At 32.4% G+C, this 21,972-nt stretch overlaps 2 protein-coding genes and 1 long non-coding RNA gene across 3 annotated transcripts; 2 read left to right on the top strand and 1 right to left on the bottom strand.

Moving 5' to 3' along the window:
- Positions 1-239: 239 nt before the first annotated feature.
- Positions 240-7,089, bottom strand: LOC114319878 (putative anion transporter 3, chloroplastic). Its single transcript, XM_028266942.2, has 8 exons — positions 6,229-7,089; positions 2,556-2,782; positions 2,082-2,430; positions 1,942-1,986; positions 1,514-1,660; positions 1,255-1,392; positions 1,069-1,102; positions 240-773 (listed from the first exon to the last, which is right to left on the bottom strand). The coding sequence occupies exons 1-8, from the start codon at positions 6,655-6,657 to the stop codon at positions 604-606; spliced, it is 1,539 nt and encodes a 512-aa protein (XP_028122743.2). The 5' UTR covers positions 6,658-7,089; the 3' UTR covers positions 240-603.
- A 7,611-nt stretch (positions 7,090-14,700) lies between these two features.
- On the top strand, positions 14,701-15,974 carry LOC145821324 (uncharacterized). Its single transcript, XM_082917831.1, has 5 exons — positions 14,701-14,866; positions 15,080-15,166; positions 15,265-15,568; positions 15,664-15,748; positions 15,837-15,974. Exons 1-5 carry the CDS (start codon positions 14,701-14,703, stop codon positions 15,948-15,950), a joined length of 756 nt encoding a protein of 251 aa, XP_082773957.1. The 3' UTR covers positions 15,951-15,974.
- Positions 15,975-16,181: 207 nt separating this feature from the next.
- LOC145822342 (uncharacterized) lies at positions 16,182-16,959 on the top strand. Its single transcript, XR_014363453.1, has 3 exons — positions 16,182-16,301; positions 16,417-16,556; positions 16,637-16,959. It is a non-coding gene; the product is annotated as an uncharacterized LOC145822342 (long non-coding RNA).
- The last annotated feature ends 5,013 nt before the right edge of the window (positions 16,960-21,972 follow it).

Raw genomic sequence — 21,972 nt, 5'->3', positions numbered from 1 at the left:
CATGTTACTGTGAAACTAAGTAATATGTTACTATCAAACAAAATAATATGTTACTGTTTATATCAATTTCGATGGTAATTTTTTTTTTTTTTAAGAATTACATGGTCAATATGAATCTTATTTGATAGATTTTGATAAGAAAATTTTAAAAATATTAACTTTATTAAAAATCAACATCTACATTAAAAATTATATTATTTTAAAATTTAATATTTTGATAATAGTGATATGTGTTAAGATTTTTCAAAGAAATTTTTTTTATAGTTATTATTATGAGGGTCTTTGATCAAATCCCCCAATTTAATACAAATTCCAAGTCTATACAAAGATATACTAGAGCCAGTTAACTTGAACACTGTCTCTTCCCACTCTCTATCTTCTTTCTCTGATGCACAATATATAACAAACTGTACAATAAAAAATATAAAAATAAAAATAAAAACAAAATCACCTTTCGATCTAGACTACAAATGCCAGAAAGAATGTCTCAAAATTTCAACCCTTAATACATATTTGCATATTTTCCTTCCTCCTTTTGTTTTTCTAGGATACATCCAATTTTTCGGATGTTGGAAAACTGAGGAGGTAAGTGTAAATTAATGTCTAGAAGACCCGATCTCCGGTAGCATGGAGGTTCCAGAAGATGGTTGCAGCAAAGTAGAGAGCAGCAGTGACAGTAAGGAATGCTTGAAAAGATCCGAGCCATTGCACAAAGTAACCTGTTCCGATTGTGCTCATTATTGCTGCCAATGTAGCAATTGAATTTGAAATGCCTGCACGATAAGTGTGGAAAATGGAAGAATGTTAGCATTCGTTTGTGAGGTAGTAGGCCTCTTGGCCATGTAAGTGTGTCTTCTTTGGACACGTGTCTCGAGCCTTGTTATATTTCTTTCTTTTTTGGTTATAAAACGATTACTAATAAAAAAATAATTAATAAAGTAATCAATCTTTTAAGAACTAGCAGGTCGTGTTTTTTTTTTTCATTTCCTATACAAATTCAAGATCCAAACACAGGCGAAAAAAAGTTTTCAAGGAGGAAGAAATGTATTGATGGATTTGAGAGCATACCGTGGAGGAATCCTGATGACTGAGGAGCAATGTCCTGATCACACAATGAAAGCTAAGTCAATATTTTTGACCCACAAGGAGGTAAAACAACTTGGCATTGAAGAACTATGATTAATTGTATAGAGAATCATAAAAAACTTTGGATTTGTTGATAAAAGTTTGCAATAATGAAATGTCTTCACTTACTTGCATATTAAGTAGAAAACCAGCTTGGCTGAAAGAGCTCAAGCTCAGGGCTGCTGTGATGAAAATGGATGCAACCACCGGTGTCTTGGCAAAGTTCAAGCAGAGTAATGATATCCCGGGCCCAATGAAACCAATAGACTGTCACGAATTATGATAGCCAATGTCAGAAACAAATTACACACAATTTGATTTTTTTTTTTTTAATTTTTATAATTTAAATACTTTTTTTTTTTTGAAAAATGGGTAATTAAAGACTTGCCTGCATGATTTTGCGGACTAATGTTATAGGGTACCCTGCTTTGATTAAGAAATCTGAAGTTACTCCTGCAGCGTAGCCTGAAAGTGCCATTGTTCCCCATGGTACCGCACTAAACCAAGCCGCTTGTTTTAGATTCACATTGAACACCTATTAGCACAAACCAGAAAACTTGATTAGTACTTGCACTATTAGGATTGTGCAACATTTCATGGCACTATAATCGCCTACTATAGTAAAATAATGTGCAAATTAAATGTGAGAAACAAATATTTAGATTAACTAATACTTTGTGATAGAAGGCAATATTCTATTTTTGCAAGCTTATCTTAATAAGTTCCATAGCTACATAACAGAACTTGAACAATTTGGTAACTATGCAAAATTGTAGCCAAAATTACAAGAAACTACAAGGGAAAGAGAATGCTCACCGTTTTAAAATAAACTGGCATCCATGTGAGAAGAACAAAGTATCCCTGCATTTAAGAACAAATTTCAAATTCTTAATGAAAATTTGAATACAAAATAAATATTTGTATTTCACTGTAAATAAGGACCAAGGACAACTTACCCAATTGTTAGTAATGTTAGCAAAGATAATTGCCCATGTTGGCCGTTTTGACAGTAGGAGGTGCAGAGATGGAAGCTCGCCCTTGTTTGCTGAAGTGTCAGGCTTTCCAGCTTGGATCAAACGCAGCTCTGATTTGCTGATAAACAGGCATTCTTGGGGATCGTTTGTAACCCCATATGCCCATGTAGAGAGCCAGAGTAGTCCAAGGCATGAGAAGAAGATGAAAGGACCAGCGATTCCAATCGATGACATAGCTATAGGAGTGAGTACTAAGCCCACAACATTTCCAAGATGAAATCCTCCCATAGATATTCCAACTGCTGTGGCTCTTTCATGGCTTGGAAACCACCTGATAAGATGTAGATACATTACAACTAGTGCAACATTCAGAACTAGCATATCGGCATATTTGTATCATGTGGTATATGAGCATTACATGTTCAGTGAACTCAACAAGAAGGAAATGAGCATTACCTTGATAAAAGGGTGTTCATGGAAGGAAGAGCTACACCTTCAGCAAGACCAAAGAAGGCACGAACAGCCAAGAGGCTGGTTGTCGAGTGGTTTGCAGCCCATGGGGTGAGGAGAGTGGCCAAAGACCACAAGGCCACGCCCCAAGCGATCACTCTCTTTCCTCCATATTTGTCTACCAAAGCTCCTCCAACAACTGATGAAAATATGTATCCCCATAGAAATGAGGACTGGCCATGTAAAAGTAATATCAAATATGTTAGCATATCAAATAATCAACATGACTGAGCAAAGAAAATATCAGTCCAATTTGAGTCTCAAAGACAAACATGTAGGCTTGTTTGGTTTGTATTTGTAGAGTAGTTTTTAAGATAAAAAGTATGAAAATTTGTTTGGTTTGTCTTTTTTCAGAAATGGTTTTGAAAAATTGTTTTGAGGAGAGAGTTTTAAAAAAAATGATTGATTTGATGTATATGAGAGAGAGTGTGATTTTGGAAAGTAAGTAACCAAACAAAATTTTAAATTTTTTTTTGAAAAAATTTATTTGGTCTGATTACTCTTAAAAATTTGTTTGTAGAAAATTTTTTCTCAAAATTTTTTCAAAAAAACAAACCAAACAAGCCCGCATCAATCATCAATGGCTAACCAACCATTGTAATCTAATGAGAAAATTTTTTATGAAACGGATGCACCACACCACTCCACATTTCTAGTGTTTAATGCAAATTTCAATAATATGTTTTTTTTTTTTTTGGGTTACGAATATCTATTTTTTGGTTCTCTTTTGACATTACCCAAAAAATAGAAGGAAAAAAAAAAAAAAGAGAAAGAAAGAAAAAAACAAATAGAGGTGTCGTTTGGGAAGTGAGTTAGTTTTTTGGTTTTTTCATTTTTTGACTATTTTAGCCTGGGTTAAAAAGTTTGGTTTGGGAAAGACTTTTTGACTTTTTTTTTTGTAAAAAAAAAGTGTAATAATTATGAGTTGGATTATTTTGTCTTTTGTAGCTAAAATAATAAAAAAAACCCAAAATAAAACTTCCCAAACAGAGCCATGGGTGGAGACGCTACTCTTCCACTCAATGTATCATTCCTACCATCCACACTTAAATCCCAACATCCTCATTATGAAGAAATTATTACGTTGTCGGAGCACTACCTAGGCTATGTTTGGTATAGGTTATTTGAGCTAACAAAAAGATAAAATAAGTTAAAAAAATAATAAGAAAAAATGTCATATTTAAATTATAATTATTTTATTTTTTTTCTCAAACAAATCAAAAAATTCAAAAATCTTATTTCAAACGAAACTTTTTAACCTCAAACTAAAATAGTCAAAAAATCAACCCACATCCAAACAAAGGCCTAATACTTCACAAAGCTTAATATAAATGACACTCAACCGCTTATTTATAAGTGGCATGCCTATTACCACGGTTTCGTACTTTAAGGGGACAGTTAACTAAGCTCCCAACAATATTGTGAAATATCATGTCACTCATGCAACTTGATACATATGAAAAAATTGAATAATTTTATTTTCAATTTTGGGACTAAGGAGACGCAATTTATTAGGAAAATATTTTTTAATTTTAAAAACTCAATCATACAAAGCAATTAATTTTCTAAAAGGTCTCTCATCCTTATACAAATTTGCAAAACCTCAAGTATAATATCATAATTTCATACGGTTGAATAAAAACTGAATATAAATATTAATAATTAATAAGCAATTTTAAAGTTAGCATATTTATTTACTTATGAGGAAATTAAATGTGTTTGGTAGGTGCCCCTTCCTTTCAGTTCTTGGTAGATATGGTGAGCAATAGTGGGGTCCACCAAGAGTTAAACCATCCCCCTTGCCAATTCAGCTGGCAGATAAGACCTCGTTTGGAAAATATTCCAATTAATTAGTCAAACAAAAAGTATGTGTAGCCGATTTGGTAGTTGCATTCATGGTCATCACTTTTCTCATCTTATTAATTTAATCATGTAGTCCTCTGATAATAATTTTTTTTTAAAATTAATCGATTGTATTATTATGTTATAATTTTTTGGGAGACTTAATAGGGTAAGTCCTGTGTAATTTCTTATAGAGTCTCAAGTCCTATTTAGATAGGAATACATTCCACAAAATCCTACATACACGTAACGTAACGTGATACCTATATAAACGTAACGTAACGTGACACCTATATAAACGTAATGTGACACCTACATAAACGTAACGTAACGTGTCACGTTACGTTTCGCAAACTTAATGAGTTTTTATTTTTTTAAATTGAATGTAAAAATGTTGTTGGTTTATGTTGGTGTCACGTTACGTTTCATATAAATATGATCTATGGTAATAGGAAATTGAATGTTGCCATAGATCATAGGTGTCACATGACGTTTATATAGGTGTCACGTTACGTTACGTTTATTTAGATATGATCTATGGTAACATTCAATTTCTTATATAAGAAACTGAATGTTGTCATAGATCATAAGTGTCACGTTACGTTTATGTAGGTGTTACGTTACGTTACGTTTATATAGATATGATCTATGGTAACATACAATTTTATATATAAGAAATTACATATTACCATAGATCATAGGTGTCACGTTACGTTTATGTATATGCCACGTTACGTTACGTTTATATAGATATGATCTATGGTAATATTCAATTTCTTATATATGGTTTTACTATTATTTATGATATTAACAACTAATATTGAGGGTAAATGTGTCAACAAACTTCCCACAGGACTTATGAGAACCTAAGTTTTTTAGTAGGACCATATGTAGTATAAGTCTCCCTAATAGAACTTATAAATAATTTTCTCTAATTTTTTAAGATAAATTTTAACTAGTGTCTCAAGCGTTGGTTTTAATTAAAATTGTGACGAAAAATGTTTTTTTAAATTAATCGATCATATTATCAAGTTATAATTTTTTTAGGTAAATTTTAACTAATGTCTCAAGCGTTCGTTCCAATTAAAATTGTGACGAAAAATGTCTTCAAAATAAGTATAAAAGTTTAAAATATATTGGCTCTATTTGGTTTAATTTTTTTAAATTTTAAAAAATTATTTCTAGATAAAACTATATGAAAATAATGAGTGTTTTTTATTTTTCACTAAAATAATTTGTAAATGTTTAGAAAAAAATAAATAAAAATAAATATTGAAAATCAAACCAAACGATTAAAATTGATAAAACAATATCTCTAATTTCTCTTATTTTGTCTTTTTTTTTTTGTATATTTTATTTATCACAGTATGTCACAATATATTAATATATTGATAACAAATACAACCGGTGAAATTCATACGTATGTAGTGTAACAGTTGGTAGATAAAATGATTGTGTTATTATTTTCCAATATACATGGTATACATTTTTAAGAGCTCCTAATTTAAATCATCAAAATATTTTTTCAAACCTTTCATAATTATGTAATTTACTACTATGTGTTATAACAAAGTCTCACTATTTTTAACATAAGAAATAAATTCAATAATAAATAACAATTATCAGTATTTTTCTCAACAACATAAAAGAAATAATAATCAATGATTGATACAGGGTACACAAGACTTGTCTGTACCAAGAAATTGTCCTCCACACACACAAAAAGCCAAACTTTCCAGGAAAACAAGAAAGAAAGTGGGAGAGAAAAAAAATGAACCTGGACGATGCCTAAGAAAGAGCTGCTCCAGCCATGTTTGGCAGCAAGAGGAACGATAGCCACGGACATTACAACTCTATCCGCATTACACAAACACATGACACAAGCCATTAAAGCCACCACCTTAAACCTCTCCGGCACGGCTGTCAAATTACCTTCTTGCCCTCTCCCCCCAACAAGCAACCCCCTCTCTATCCCCTCCGCCGTACACTTCACCTCCAATCCTCCTCTCTGCTTCTCTCTCCCCTTGATCCTCTCTCTCTCTAATGAAAATCCATTTTGTGCCCATTTGGTACTGATTTTTCTCTCAAATCCCAAATGGGTCCTCTTAAAACTGACTGAATCGAAATGGGTTTTGAAGAAACATGAAGAATTTGGATTGGATAATGATGAATGTAACAGAGATTTAGTTGGAGTAAAGGCAGCCATGAGAGAGAAGAAGCTCCAAGAGAGGGAGGGACAGAGAATTAGATATATCTAATGCTAAATGGAACTCTTTAAATGAACCATTTAATAGATAGATCAACCAAATTCAAAAATGGTGGTTTTGCTAGTTTGAAGGAGTTGATTATTTATTGCCAACTTATTGGCAAGATTTGGATTAGAGATTTGTAGCATAAATAGAAACAACAATGTTAGGTGCCTCAAAATTTTATTAAATATTTGATCAAATATTTTATATGATGTAAATCTACGTTCCGTAGAACTCACACTTATATGATAAATTTGATTAAATATTTAATATAATTTTTGGTATTCCTAACCTAACTCAAATAGAAAACAGGGAGGGAGAGAGAAAAAGCAAATCGTGTTTTGGGGTTGGTGAGTCTTTTTATTTTCGTGGGTTGGTGAGACTTGGCCACTACTGCTACAAACAAATATAGGAGCATAAAAGGGCATTTATGTCATATTAAAAATAATGTATTACTACTAATGGAGAGTGTTTTGAAGTATTCATTAATTAAAAATAATTGATGTTAGGAATCTTAAATATTGTATCAAATATGTCACATAGGGATGAGATTCACATGAAACTCATAATATGGTATGAATTTCACACTTATATGAGACATTTAATAGAACATTTGGTAAAATATTTAGGATCTCTAATATTTTTCATTAAAAATAGTAATCCTTTACATATTATGGGAAGTAAAATACATAATTATTTTAAACTTGTTGATAAATAATAGGGTGGTTGGCCTAATAGTTCATGAAACTATAATTTAAGATGGTGAGAATGTTAGAGGTTTATGGTTTGAATCAAGGAGTGACTGCGACCCTTCTGTTGGAATCTAACTTATTAATCTAATTTTATAAACTAATAGTTAATAATCATAAAGCAAGAACTAAAATTACTTCTTTATCTGCTTCTCAATAATTAATTTATTTAATTTATTTAAATTAAACCTATTTCATAAGTTATAAATTATAAATAGAAATTATACTGAATACAAATTTATTAAATAAAAAAAATTATAAGCCGCATAAGATATATCAAATAAGGTCGTAATTATGTATTTGACTAATAGTGTTTTGTAATATTTTTTATTTTTATTTTTAAATTATGTAGACATATAATCCGAAAGATTTTTTTTTAACTTTTTATAAAAAAAAAAATATGTAAAAAATAATAATTAATTTTTTATAGTAATTTTTCTATTTTTTTAGTCTATTATCAAAACAATCATTAATATTCTGAAAAATATAATGATTTCTCCATTAATAAAGTCATTAAAAAATTACTTTCTAAAATCAAAAAAAAAAAAATTATGTATGCATGGAAAATTGTTGTCCACGACCGAGTACTTCTACGTGGCAACACGTGTCTCCTCTTGGGTCGTTTGTCACCAACCACAGTGGGGTGCCTAACCGCCAACTTGCCAAGCCAACTATTCAGCGGCAGATTTTACCGGGAACCGGTAACATCCGGTGATCAATTGTCCCCATAGTATGTTAACGTGGTTCGATGGTAGTTTAATAGGGTAAATAGATGCATTTGTGGCCGTTGATTGTGAGGAATGAGCTTTTGAGATCAACGGCGTGAAAGGTTCTTGCGAAAAAGTGTTGACGAGATCAACTTACGCGGCGTGAGGATAGCTTTAATGTGCTGGAATCAAAATGGATAAACCCCGTTAGGTTTGGCGTAGTCACGTTTAGTACACGGCCCTTAGCCATTGGTATTAAGGTTGATTTTTCACATTTAGTTGCTCGTGAATTGAAGATTTTTAAAATTAAAAAACAATTAAAAAAATAAAAGATAATAATTTTTTTTTAAATAATGTTATGCTTTATGAAAAAATATGAAGAAAATTTTATGAAACTTTTAGAAATAATCTACTGTGATATGTAACAAAACGAGAAAAACGACTTACATTAATGTAAATATGTTTTAATTTTAAAGTCGTCTGCAAATAGTAAAAGTTTAGTTTTGTCTTATAATACTTTATGATTGATAGATTATAGTGTCTGTGATTGCATAATATATAATAAAACACCATAACTTAATCCCTGAGTAAAGAATCTTTATGAAAAATTTTCTGATATTTCTCTCATAAAATCTTTTTTTTTTTTTTTAACCTTTTAAATTCGTGTGCACAAGATGGGCTGAGAAAGTTAAAAATTTTGACATAATTCACTAAAGACAAATTTATTCAAAAAAAAAAAGATGACTTATTTAACTGACCTCAAAACAGCCATCAAATATGCTAAAAATTCATAATTTAATCATAAATGACGCGAGACATATGAGGTAAATTTTATATGATTGAATTTATTACAAATCAATAACTTGTTATGTCATTGTTAGCAAGTTGAGATTTCTTTTAAAAAATTATTAAATATCACTTGTGATAATGCCGCAAAGGTGATCCATATCATCCATTAGTATGGAACTCACTCCAATTGATGTGGGGCCTCCTCTAATGGATGGTGTGAATCATATTTTAATTCATGAAAGGTACCTTTTACATGATTGAAATTGTAAGAAATTAAAAATAACAATGCTACATACTTTTAAAAAACACTACTTTCACTCACCTGTGATTGGTTTAGAAAAGAAAAAAAAAAAAAAAAACACAAATAATTGACTCATATCATTTTGGAGGTCATGGGAATCGCCATCTTTAGGAGTCCCAATTATTTTTGAATTAAAAATTAAAACGTAATATATGTTATTAAGAATGAATTATGAATTCCAAATTGGGTTGGGCTTCACTTAAGAGGCCCACAAGATTTATCATGAATTTTATTTAAATGATTCGCATCGTTTATTTTTTAAAATCTTCTATATATATCTTCTATGAAAAACATAAAGTCGATCCGATAATTACCATATTTTTATTTTATCTTATTTATTTCTGAAAAAGTAGATGACACGTACGTTTTTAAGAATAGATCATTGATTTTTTTTTTTTAAAATAAAGACGATAAAATAAAAACAATAAAATTATCAGATCGGCCATTTTTTTTTAATTAATAATATAAGTAAAAGGGCTTACAAAATAACTACCTGGAGATTGACCTACAAAATAATATAAATAAAAGGGCTTATTAATAATATAAATAAAAGGGCCGTAGAGTCAAATTCTCTCAAAGTTGAATTTATTAAACTTCAAACTCAACCCTTCTAAATTATTTTACTTTATTTATTTTTATTTTATTTTGGGTGCCAAAAAGTGGAGATTGACTAGAATATTGGGAAGGCTATTTGTGTTTCGAAAGGGACCAGCCACTCCTCTCTACTTAGAAAGATGTTCGATTCTTTTCACATTGTTCTATGGAACCCTCTACTAGTCTTATATGGATAATTTGAATAATTTATTTTATAAATTTTTTGTGTAATTCAATTATAAAAAATAAATTAATTTGATAATAATTGTCACAATTTTATGTTATTTGTTTTCAAATAAAGTTTGTCTCTTTATCAAAAAAAATGGAAGATTATTTTCAATATAATACTGAATGCCTATTTTTTAAAAATAAAATTATGCAATTATAATTATTAAATCAATTAATTTTTTTCCATATATGATTTACATAGAGACTTATAATAATGGGGATTTTTTTTTAAGGTCCCTAATAATAACAATTTAGAGGATAAAGGACACACAAAAAGATAGTGATGCCTCACGTCCCTGAAACAACTTGGCGCGCGTTTTTAATTATTTTGTGGACCAAAATACCCTCGCCAAAATCAACACAGAACCAAACTCATTCCGACGTCTCAGTTACATTCCAAACATCCAGCATCTTCACGAACAGGAGACCAGCAGAATTAGGGTTTCAACATCATCTGCACCATCGACATTACAGCTTCGTTATCCTCTCCAAAAATCATTCCCATTCCTTCCTCACAAATTTCTCTGACCTAGGTTAAAGCTTCGTTTTCACGGCTCATCATCATCTCAGTCCATCTTTGTCACGTCGCATCTTCATCGCGGGCCATATCAGCTCATCATTCAAGTTTCATCCTAACTCTGGTCAGTTTTTCTACAATACAACTAGATTTTCTCTGGAAACACAGTTAATAGCATTTTATAATAACCTTTCATAAATTAGGGTTTCAATTTCGTAATAAAAAGCTACCTGCATTTGAAAAAATTTATTTCTGTGTATTTTGAACTTATTCTTCAACATGTTTGTGTGATTTTATCTGTAAATTTCTCTGACATTTGAATTTCTCTGATTTTTGATTAATGTAATTTTCTTCTTTCAATTTTCTCTGGCAAGTTTATTTTCACAACAATTTTTTGTGTTTTTATCTTATTCTTGAACATGTTTCTGTAATTCTGTCTATAAATTTTCCTGCTCCGTAAATTTCTCTGTAATATGTATTTTTAATTGCAATGTCTATCTTAATCTAGAATGTCTATTGCTTTCTTGCCTCTGTCTTAAGTTTCTCTGGTATTTATAATTTTCTCTGACCACATCACATCACTTTCCTCCCTTGTGTCTTTGTCATTTTAAATTTTCTCTGGAATTTTAATATTGTGGACTAGAATGAATGTTTCTTCTTGGAATTTTCTCTGCAATATGTACTTTGAGAAAAAGTTATTTCTCTGAATTTTGATCTTATTCTTGAATATGTTTCTGTCATTTTGTATCTGAATTTCTCTGCTTTGTAAATTTCTCTGGAATATGTATCCTTCTCTGCAATGTCAATTACACTCTTGCCTCTGTCCTAAGTTTCTCTGGTATTTATAATTTTCTCTGACCACATCACATCACTTTCCTCCCTTGTGTCTTTGTCATTTTAAATTTTCTCTGGAATTTTAATATTGTGGACTGGAATGAATGTTTCTTCTTGGAATTTTCTCTGCCATATGTACTTTGAGAAAAAGTTATTTCTCTGAATTTTAATCTTATTCTTGAATATGTTTTGTCATTTTGTCTCTGAATTTCTCTGCTTTGTAAATTTCTCTGCAATATGTATCCTTCTCTGCAATGTCAATTACACTCTTGCCCCTGTCTAAGTTTCTCTGGTATTTATAATTTTCTCTGACCACATCGCACCACTTTCCTCCATTGAGTGTCTCTATCATGGTTAATTTTCTCTGCTTGTATATGTAAATTTTTCTTGCATTTTAATATTATGAATTGAAATTTTCTCTGGAATGGAAATTTCCTCAAGAATGTGTAATTTTCTCCAGAATGTGCATTTTTCTCTGGTATGTTTATTTTGTTCAATTCTTGATTTCAATATGGTGTACTTCTCAGTGCCATGTTTACATTACTTTGTTTATTTTATCTTTGCTAATTGTGGAATGCAAATTTTCTTTCACTTGCCATGTTTACTTTTTTCTATCATTCATTTTCTCTGGTATGTTTACTTCTATCTGTAATTTAAACAATTATTGAAAATTTCTCTCCCATGTTTATGATGCTGTGTTGATTTTCTCTGACATGTCAAATTTTCTGTAATTTTCCCTTATCTGTAATTTTCTCTGGCATCTCCAATTTTCTCCCTTATCTGTAATTTTCTCTGACATTTCCATTTTTCTCTGGGATTTAATGTTGACATCTCTATGCTTTAATCATTGTCTAGAAATGGCAAAACGTAGAGGCAGCGAAACACCGGAAACACCAAGCAAAAAACAGAAACTGTCTCAGTCTTCTTATGGACTAGGATCAAAAACCAGCAGCAAAACACTAGAAAAACCAAGGAAGCAAGAACAACTCTCTCAGTCCTCTTATCATCTAAGATCAAAAACCAGCACTAAAACACCACAAACTCCTTCCCAAAACACACAAGTCCAAGCTGATGAAGCAACTAGCATCTAGATGAGTACCCCAATTTCAAAAGACTCAAGCTCAAAGGGGAAAAAACCTGTTAAACTCCACAGAAAGAGAGCTCACTACAGCATTCAATTCCGATCCAACCTCTCATCTGTCGTCTCCTTCTTTCAAACACTTAAATTCAGTTCAAAACATCTTCTAGAGCTTCAAAAGACCCCATTCTGGTATTTGATCCAAGCTCTAACCACTGGAAGGATGGATCCAAAGAAGTCTAGGAAATCCGATGATGATGTAGTTGCCATAATCCAATGTTACAATGAAAAAACAAAAGCATTCACAGTTGGGAAGAAGAACCTGACCTTTACAACAAATGACATGACCTTGATTTTTGGTTTGGAAGGAGGTAAAGGAGCCATGTCATTAAGATACTCTAAAAAGCCAAAATCTGCATTCCTCAGGAGAAGATTCCAAAAGGACACAAGGCTCACTGGTCCTGTTCTTAAAAATGCCTTGGTCAAAGCAATGAAAGGAAAGCAACCAACTGACTTCAAAGATGTAGCAATCATTGTTACATTGTACTTGTGTCTCACCCTATTTTTTGCAACAAGTGGGAATTCAATAGGTTGGGTTTTCATAAAGTATGTGGAACCTCTTGAATCAATGAAACAGTATGATTGGCCGGAAGCAATCACATCAACATTGATTGATTCTATCATGGCATTGCATAGAACTCCAGAAAAAGTTACGGGGTGTGTCATTGCATTGCTGGTAAGTATAATATCCATTCAAATTTCCAGTTATCAAACTTACAAATTTGTGCGTTTACAAAATTTTATTTACTTTCATTTTCATCACAGTATTGGCTATGTGAACATGCAACTATCATTGACTCAGAAGACAGTAACACAACAGACTTCCCAAGATGTGCCAAGTGGAACCTTCAAACCTTGACGAAACAGCTGCAGAAGACACCAGTCCACTCTCTTGCACCTCGACAGGTTAGATTCCTATTGCTACCGAAATCTCAGTGAAATTTCAAAATTTCTCTGACCACTGCTTTGTTTCCCTCCTTGTGCATTGATTGATTAAGATTAATTTTCTCTGAAATATCAATTTCTGTTTTCTTCTTTGTTAACCACTGGTCTATTTCTGCCATTGTAATCAATTTTCTCTGCCATCCAAATTTCTCTGACCACAATTGTAACACATTAACTTATATGCCCTGATTCATTTTCTCTAATATCTGAATTATGTTCTTTGTTACATAATTTTCTCTGGCCCATCAAATTTTATCTCCTTGTGTGTAATTTTCTCTGCCCATAACTTGTGTGCCTTGCATCTTTGATAAACACTGTTTATTTCTACCCTTCTAATGAATTTTCACTGGAATTCAAATTTCTCTGACACAAATATAGTAAAACATTAACTTATAAACACTGTTTATTTCACTGTTTCATAATTTTCTCTGCCCCATACAATTAACTCCATGTCTCTAATTTTCTCTGGCCCAATACAATTTTCTCTGAAGTTTGTTTCCAATTAGTATCATTTAGATGAATTTTATTTTCCTTATTTGATTTTTTTCTCTCAGTGAATTTTGTAACATTTCTCTAATAAAAGAGTCTCCTGTTACAGATTGATAACAAGCAGCTAGCCAAAAACCCATCTGAGGAGTTCTGTCTTGGCAAAAAGACGAAGAAAGAATTAAAAAAGGCAATTGTCATATTCAAGGAGACATTACAAGATCCATCTGAAGATGGAGGGAATGAACAAAAAGAACAAGAAACCACCAAAGAAAGCAGCAATGGACAAGAACATCAAGCAAGCAGCACAGAAGAAGAAACCACCAAAGAAAGTGAAGAAATAGAACCAGAAGACAAAGAACAAAATGAACAAGAAGATGAAGAAGACAGTGAACAAGAAGATGAAGATGAAGATGAACAAGAAGAAGTGAACAAGGATGAAAGTGATGAAGAAGAAAATAATGAGCAGATGGACCAACAACATGATGGCATTTGTGGCTCAACAATGCATCAGCCTGAAGAATTTGAGGAATCAAAGGATGCCCAAATTGCTGATCTACGTCAAAGACTGAAGGCACTGTCTCAATCTAAAAAAGAAGAAGACAGAAATTGGATGGAATTACTTGCTGAAAAGGATATTTCAATAAGAATCCTGACATCACATAACTCAGAACTTCAAGAAAAAGAAAGCACAATCCGAATGAAACTAAGGATGTTGAAGGTTGAAAAAGCAGACGATGCAAAAACAATTCAACAGTTGAGGTGTTCAAATTCGGAGCTTGAAACTGAAAATGCCAAATTGCATGAACAAGTTCAAGAACTATCTGTCCAACTAGCAACACAACCATACCGAACACCAACACAACTTCAACCACAAGGTCAGTGAAAATCTTGAGCCACAAAAAGTTATGTCCTTGTGCCATCATAACTCAGAGAAATTTCTATTTATTATAATTTTCTCTGTCATTGGTAATTTTCTCTGGAAGTTATATCTCTCTCAACACATTAGTTATATTTCTACTGCTCATTTCATTTCTCTGTATATTTTCTTATTTCATTTTTGGGGCTTGTTTGATTTTCATTGTGTATAGTTGGAATGCAACTGGAACAACAACCAACAACCCAACAAGAGCAAATCCCACACAAACAACAACCGAAACAAAAGAAGAAACTCTATGGTAACTGCAAAATATTGAATTAAATAAATTTACATATTGAAATATCATCTGTTCCTTCAGAGAAATTTCACTTTTCCTAATATTTTCACTGCCTACAGTCAAAAAAGATCCAACCTCAATGATAAAAAATTTAAAGGCAAAAGAAAGGAAGGAAAAGCAGCATGATCCAGAATTCCAATATCCGAAAGTTGCGAAAGTGACTAGAGCTTCAAAACAAGCTGCAAAACAAGTTGAGCAAAGCACAAAGGACAAAGAAGTGCTTGATGCTGATGCATACGTCTTGCCTCAACCTATAAACATCACAAAATCTTGGGTCTTTCCACAAACTCTTCCCATTTCAAGATTGATAAAAGATCATATAAAAGACATCTTGCAGCACATATCAAATGTGTCTGGGCTTGAGTAAGTACAACAAACAAAATAGAACATAACAAACAACAAATTACAAACTTATGTTGCATTAACAACAATTCAATCCCTTCTTTGTCATCTTGTAGAGCTTTAATTTGGACAAGTGAGTTGAATATCATTACCTTTGAAGACATTGGAAACCTCATAAAGCAAAAAGAAATTGCCAACAATGTAAGTCTTTCCCTTTCATCAACATTTCTCTGCAATGTTCCATCAGCCTTTATAAAACAATATTACAATTATAAATCATATTTTTCAGGTCATTGATGGCTATGGAGAGATCCTTTTGGCTGACCAAATCAGAGAGAAACAACAACCAACCTCATTTTTTTTCACATCCATGTGCTTAGTATGTTACTACTATTTTATTTGATTTTCTCTGGAATTTACTTTCTACTTTCTCTTCTTAATATACTTCTTGAAGTCAGTTGTCTCACTAACAAAACCATTTTTTGATTTTCTCTGAGCACAGAATTTCATTAACATGACAGAAAATCAAAGTTTTCGAGTCTCCCTATTTGACAAGCATATTGAAACAGCATGGAGGAACTATAGGTTCCTCCATTTCCCAATAAATACTGGAGGTAATGAGAAGTCCACATATGGAAATCACTGGACCTTGCTTGTCCTGGACAAACAAGACAATTTATGGAGATTCTACAACTCACTGAGGCCAAGGAGGGATGATGCAGAAGACAAATATGTCAAAGATGCAAAACAATTGGTAACGAGTGCAAATTTCTCTGATCCATCATCATCTTTATGTGATGATAATTTTCATAGAATCCCATTGACTTGTCCGTAAATTTCTCTCTTATATAAAAATTATTTTTTTGCAGCAAGATTACGTGGAGAATTTTCTGAAAGCTTGTCTTGAAAGAGACGCTCAATCACAACCCTCTTTCAAATTAATTAACTCACAAAACACAAGTTATGACTTTGAGTATGTCAACAATGCTCCACAACAAGAAAGCGATTCGTAAGTTTCATACATCTATAAATAAGATAATTTCAGTTGCATGTTTCTTAAAACTAACCATACCTATAATTTGTATGCAGTCTGGATTGTGGCCTCTTCGTCTGCTATATAATGAAACAATATAGCAAGCATGAACCTATCAAATCCAAATTATCCACAAAAGAGATAAGGTTGATGAGGGCAGAACTCATAGAGAGATTTGTGACCGAAGTTGGCAGGTCATGGACTGAACCAATTGAAATACCCCCAGAAGAACCACAAATGTAATAGTGAAACTAGTGAAAGGAAGACAATGTACATATCCACACAGAGAAAATTGTCTCACATATATGTATATATCCTTTCTTGTTGATACATTGAAGGAATGATGATCCTTGACGTATATGTATATATCCTTTCTTGACTAATCTAAATTTCATTTTTTTTTTATTTCGACTAATGTAAATTTCAACAATTGTCTGCCAGAGAAAATTGTCTGCCAGAGAAAATTGTCTGCAGAAATTTCTCTGGTATAAACTACCAGAAATTCACAGAGAAATTTAACTTGTATCGTCCCAAGGGGATGCCTATATGATCATGTAATCTGTAAAACTTTGTGTTGGTACAAAACAATCATCAAACTCAACAAAACACAAAGCACACAGTAATTTTATCTGCCACTGGAAAATTTCTCTGGATGAAAATTTCTCTGGCTTTGACACAAATTTCTGAGTTCAACTGAGTCCAGAGAAATTCTTCACTGGTCCAGAGAAATTCTCAACTCAGAGAAATTCCAAAAGAGCTTGATTTTGTTTCTTGGTTGTAGAATAATTTTTTGAATGCTCTGTCTGCTGTGCACATTTCTTGAAATGACTGATATGAAGCTACCAGAAATTTACAGATAAATTTAACTCATATCTCACCAAAGAAGGTGCCTATATGATCATTCAATCTCTAATGCACTGTGTTAGTACAAAACAATTATCAAATTGAAAAAACACAATCCACACAGTACTTTAGTCTGCCATTGTCAAATTTATGTGGATGAATATGAAGCTTCAAAACACAACACACAGAATTTTCTCTGCCATAGGAAAATTTCTCTGGATGAATTTGACAGTTACTACAAACCCACTGCCTATAGTATATATCAACAAACACACTTTAACTCATATTGAAAAAATTCTCTGGATGAATTTGATTGATATTATTATATACACTGTCCAAAAAATAAATTTCACAAAACAAAATACACAAAGTAATCATCAAATGTATTATTCCATCAATAAAATGTATAATCCTCAACTATTTAACAAAGGTTCCTTGCATGTCCTCTTATTATGGTGACCAATACTCTCACAACGACTACACTTAATCACCCTTTTAAACTCTCCAGTAGAAGCAATTCTGTTCTTCTTCGGCCTCCCAGCAGGTCTCTTGCTCAATGGAGGTAAAATCATAGCATCTTCAATGCTACACACAGGTTTTTCAACAGTTGGAACTGGGCCAATCGAAAAGGAGTATGCTTGACGATACATATCAGCATGAAAAAATGGTTCAACAAATGAATTCAAATTCTTTCCACTCCTAAAAATTGCAGCAACAGCATGTTGACATGGATACCCATTTATTTCCCATTTTCGACATGAACAAGTTCTCAACCCAAGATCAACCATAACCGAAGGAAAACAATGCACTTCAAAGACATTATCAGATGATAAACTCACATTCCATGTCCTCCCGTCCAAAAAAGACTTCTCCAACACACTATCCATACGAGGACACAAAATTTTATTCCATTTACTAGAGAGCAGCCTCTTATCAGACCTCATATTCATGATTTGCAACCGTATCATGTCCACCAAATTTGTTATTGGCAAGTGCCGAGCTTCTCGTATCCATGAATTGAATGACTCAGCAACATTTGAATACATCTCACCATAACGTTTCCCTGCAAAATATGCATCACTCCAATTTTCATATGGTAAACTTCTCAAGAAAACACTCACAATGTCTCCTCCCTCACTTTTTAACTCATTTAACTTGAAATGAAATGATGCCTTTGTTGGAGCATATGCACATTCTGAAAACTTGGACACAATCGTCTCCCTAACCAAATTTGTGTTTCCACATGACAACTTATCCCTCAAATTTCTCTTTAGATGTTCCAGACAAAATCCATGAAAGCAGTTAGGGAAAAACCTAGCAATTCCCTCCACAATTCCACAATGTCGATCTGATATGAAACTTATCACCCTTTCTGATCCTAATACTCCATATAAATGTTTAAGAAACCAACACCAATTGTCTTTATTCTCAGCATCAACAACAGCAAAAGCTACAGGAAAAAAACCTACAAAACAAATAGGAACAAGCATATTAGGTACACACATGCAGAGAAAAATAGAACAATAAACAACCAGAGAAGTTTGACACTGCCAACATCCAGAGAAAATTCACACATTGGCAACATCCAGAGAAAATTGAATAAGTGACCAGCTACAGAGAAAATTCACACAATCATAATATACAGAGAAAATTCACTTAGTGACCACCTACAAAACAACAGAGAAAAATAGAACAATAAAATAACCAGAGAAGTTTGACACTGCCAACATCCAGAGAAAATTCACACATTGGCAACATCCAGAGAAAATTGACTTAGTGACCAGCTACAGAGAAAATTCACACAATCATAATATACAGAAAAAATTCACTTAGTGACCACCTACAGATACAATTCACACAATGACAACATCCAGAGAAAATTCATACACTGACAAAAATCCATTGAAAATTCTCACAGTGGCCACAACAATAGAAAATCCACACAGTGGCCAAAACCAGAGAAAATTCACATTCACTCAATTCCTACATATATAGAAAATTCAAATAATTAGATAAAAATAGATATATTTACAATTACCTTCATTCCCATCTTTCCCCGTGGCAGCAAGCATAACTCCTTTGTATCGTCCTTTCAAAAATGTTCCATCAAGAAAAAGCAATGACCGACAATATTTGAAACCAGCAATGCATGCATGAAAAGCCACAAACACTCTTTTGAAACGCTTGTTATCTTCAAAATCTAACTCAAAACGACTCTCTGGATTGTTCTTCAATGCCTCATCAAAATACCACCGTAATTGATCAAATGACAAATAAGAATCCCCATATGTACTACATTTTGCTTTCTCAACACTCAACCAACCACAGTTATAACTAATTGAGACCCCATACTTGTCTTTCATTCCTTTCACAACATCCACTGGACGAGTTAAAGGTTTTGCACTTACCTCTTCAAGTATCAGCCCAGAAACCAAGCTGGAAGTCATCCTCGAATGTTTACTCGTACGAACCGCCACACCATACGTATGTTCATTGTTCAAAGTCCTTATGTAGAAGAACCCATTTGTTTTTTCAACAGAAGCATGTACACGCCACATACATCCCCTTGATTCCTTATATGCACATTCTGCCGTAACCCTCAGCTTGTCATTTTTAACATACGTAAACTGAAAACCAACCTCAATAGCATACTTGCATAAAAAAGTACGGAACTCAACCACACCACCCTCAAACTTTTGTCCAACACTCGTAATATTATTCCGCCAACTAGCTGACAATAACACCTTTTCTTGGTGAGAACAAAACTTAGAGAGTGAATTCCTTTCAACATCCACCAGCCTATCACACTCACCATCCACAACATCTACCCAATTAGACCCCACTTCATCCTCTTCATCAGAAGTACTACATCTACTAACTGAAACATCAACTATATCAACACCGCGTGCACAAACAACCCTCAACATATTCAGAAAATCAATATTATTTCGAACCATACAATTCGGATGGCCCAAAATAGAATATGAAATACACATAGTCTCAGGTTTCAAATTCTCCCATGTTTTACACAAAATGCCAACCAATTCCTCAAAATTCAATTCGCATGAAACATTAATGACAATAGTATCATTCCCATATTTGCACAGCAACAACACTGCACTGTCCATTGAAACTGAAACAAAAAACAACAAAAAAAATCACAGAAACACTTCACAATGACAACATAAATGTCCAGAGAAATTTCTAAAAATTATAATTTTCTCTGAACTTAAAATAAAACTCCAAAGACATCTACAAACTGATATTCACCTTCAACATGATAAAAAACAAAATCACAGAAACTTAATGAATCACAGAGAAATTTACTGCTAACAATTAAACACAATTACAGAAAAAAAATCACATAGAATACAAGTCCAGAGAAATACTTTTCTCTGAACTACAAACTGAAAGTGAGTAACAAACTTACAATTTTCTCTGAACTACAAATACAAGTATAGAGAAATTTATGAACTTACATTCACTTTCTCATATTCTATCTCCATTACAAACTTCTAATAACATGTCCATATGCACTTATAATTTCCTCTGGACTACACAAACAATAGTGCAGAAAATGAAATTTCTCTGGTTTGAAAAAACATAGAACACAACTATAATTCATCAGCATGTTGATAAAAAACAGAGCACCAAAAATGAACTCTAAACATCAAAATCACCTACACTGTCAACACTATCTGAAATTGATCAAAAAAACAAAGAATGAAAAATTAATTCCAAAAATAAAAATCAACTCTATCAAGCTGGCCTCTCTCTAAACAAAAATCAAAATACATTTGGAATCTAAATCGAAAACAAACCTAATTCAACTCAACTCAAAAACCTACGCGATCAACACACTGTAAACACTCTTTCAAATTGATTAAAAAACAAATAATAAAAAATTAATTCCAAAAATAAAAATCAACTCTATCAAGCTGGCATCTCTCTACACAAAAATTCAAAACAAATATCAAAATGCATGTGCTATCTCCATCGAAAACAAACCTGATTCAACTCCACTGAAAATCTACGCGATCAATACACTATCACACCACTGAAATCTCCGACGAAATCTCCAACAAAATCTACACGATCGTAGCAATCTTTCTCGTCAACTCCACTGAAATCTCCAAAAAACTCCACCATAAAATCTCCACTGAAATCTCCGACGAAAACTCCGACAAAATCTCCTCTTCAAATTCGGTTTCCAAAATGTATCAGTTAAGTCAACCATATAATATTCAAACAAATTTATGTTATAAAGGAAGGGTAATTTAGGTACTTTATAACCTAAAATAAATTTGAGGGACCTTAGCCATCAAAACATATTATAAAGGACCTCTCCTCATATCAAAAGTAGAGGAGGGACCTTAGGCCAATTTTCCCTATAATAATTCGAATTATCGAACCAAACAAGCGGTAGAACCCACATAACACAATTGAATAATCTTAACTTCTTTAGAATTAGAGAGAGATTGTCCTTTAAAAAAAATTGTCTTGAAAATGAAGTGAATGAAATATATTTATATTTATTACCTATAAGTCA

This window comes from Camellia sinensis, chromosome 3 (genome assembly GCF_055761805.1).
Source record: "Camellia sinensis isolate YWXY chromosome 3, ASM5576180v1, whole genome shotgun sequence".
NCBI classification, from domain to species: domain Eukaryota; kingdom Viridiplantae; phylum Streptophyta; class Magnoliopsida; order Ericales; family Theaceae; genus Camellia; species Camellia sinensis.
Note: the sequence above shows the minus strand (reverse complement) of the source record. Positions and strands in the feature narration are given on the sequence as shown.

Excerpts from the sequence above, each read along its gene's own strand:
- LOC145821324 (XM_082917831.1), top strand. The coding sequence starts at position 14,701 with ATGTTGAAGGTTGAAAAAGCAGACGATGCAAAAACAATTCAACAGTTG. Across the intron at positions 15,167-15,264 it reads ACAAAAGAAGAAACTCTATG|TCAAAAAAGATCCAACCTCA; the intron begins GTAACTGCAAAA and ends CACTGCCTACAG. Across the intron at positions 15,569-15,663 it reads TCAAATGTGTCTGGGCTTGA|AGCTTTAATTTGGACAAGTG; the intron begins GTAAGTACAACA and ends GTCATCTTGTAG.
- LOC114319878 (XM_028266942.2), bottom strand. The coding sequence starts at position 6,657 with ATGGCTGCCTTTACTCCAACTAAATCTCTGTTACATTCATCATTATCC. Across the intron at positions 2,783-6,228 it reads CTTTCTTAGGCATCGTCCAG|TCCTCATTTCTATGGGGATA; the intron begins GTTCATTTTTTT and ends TTACATGGCCAG. Across the intron at positions 774-1,068 it reads GTCATCAGGATTCCTCCACG|GCATTTCAAATTCAATTGCT; the intron begins GTATGCTCTCAA and ends CTTATCGTGCAG.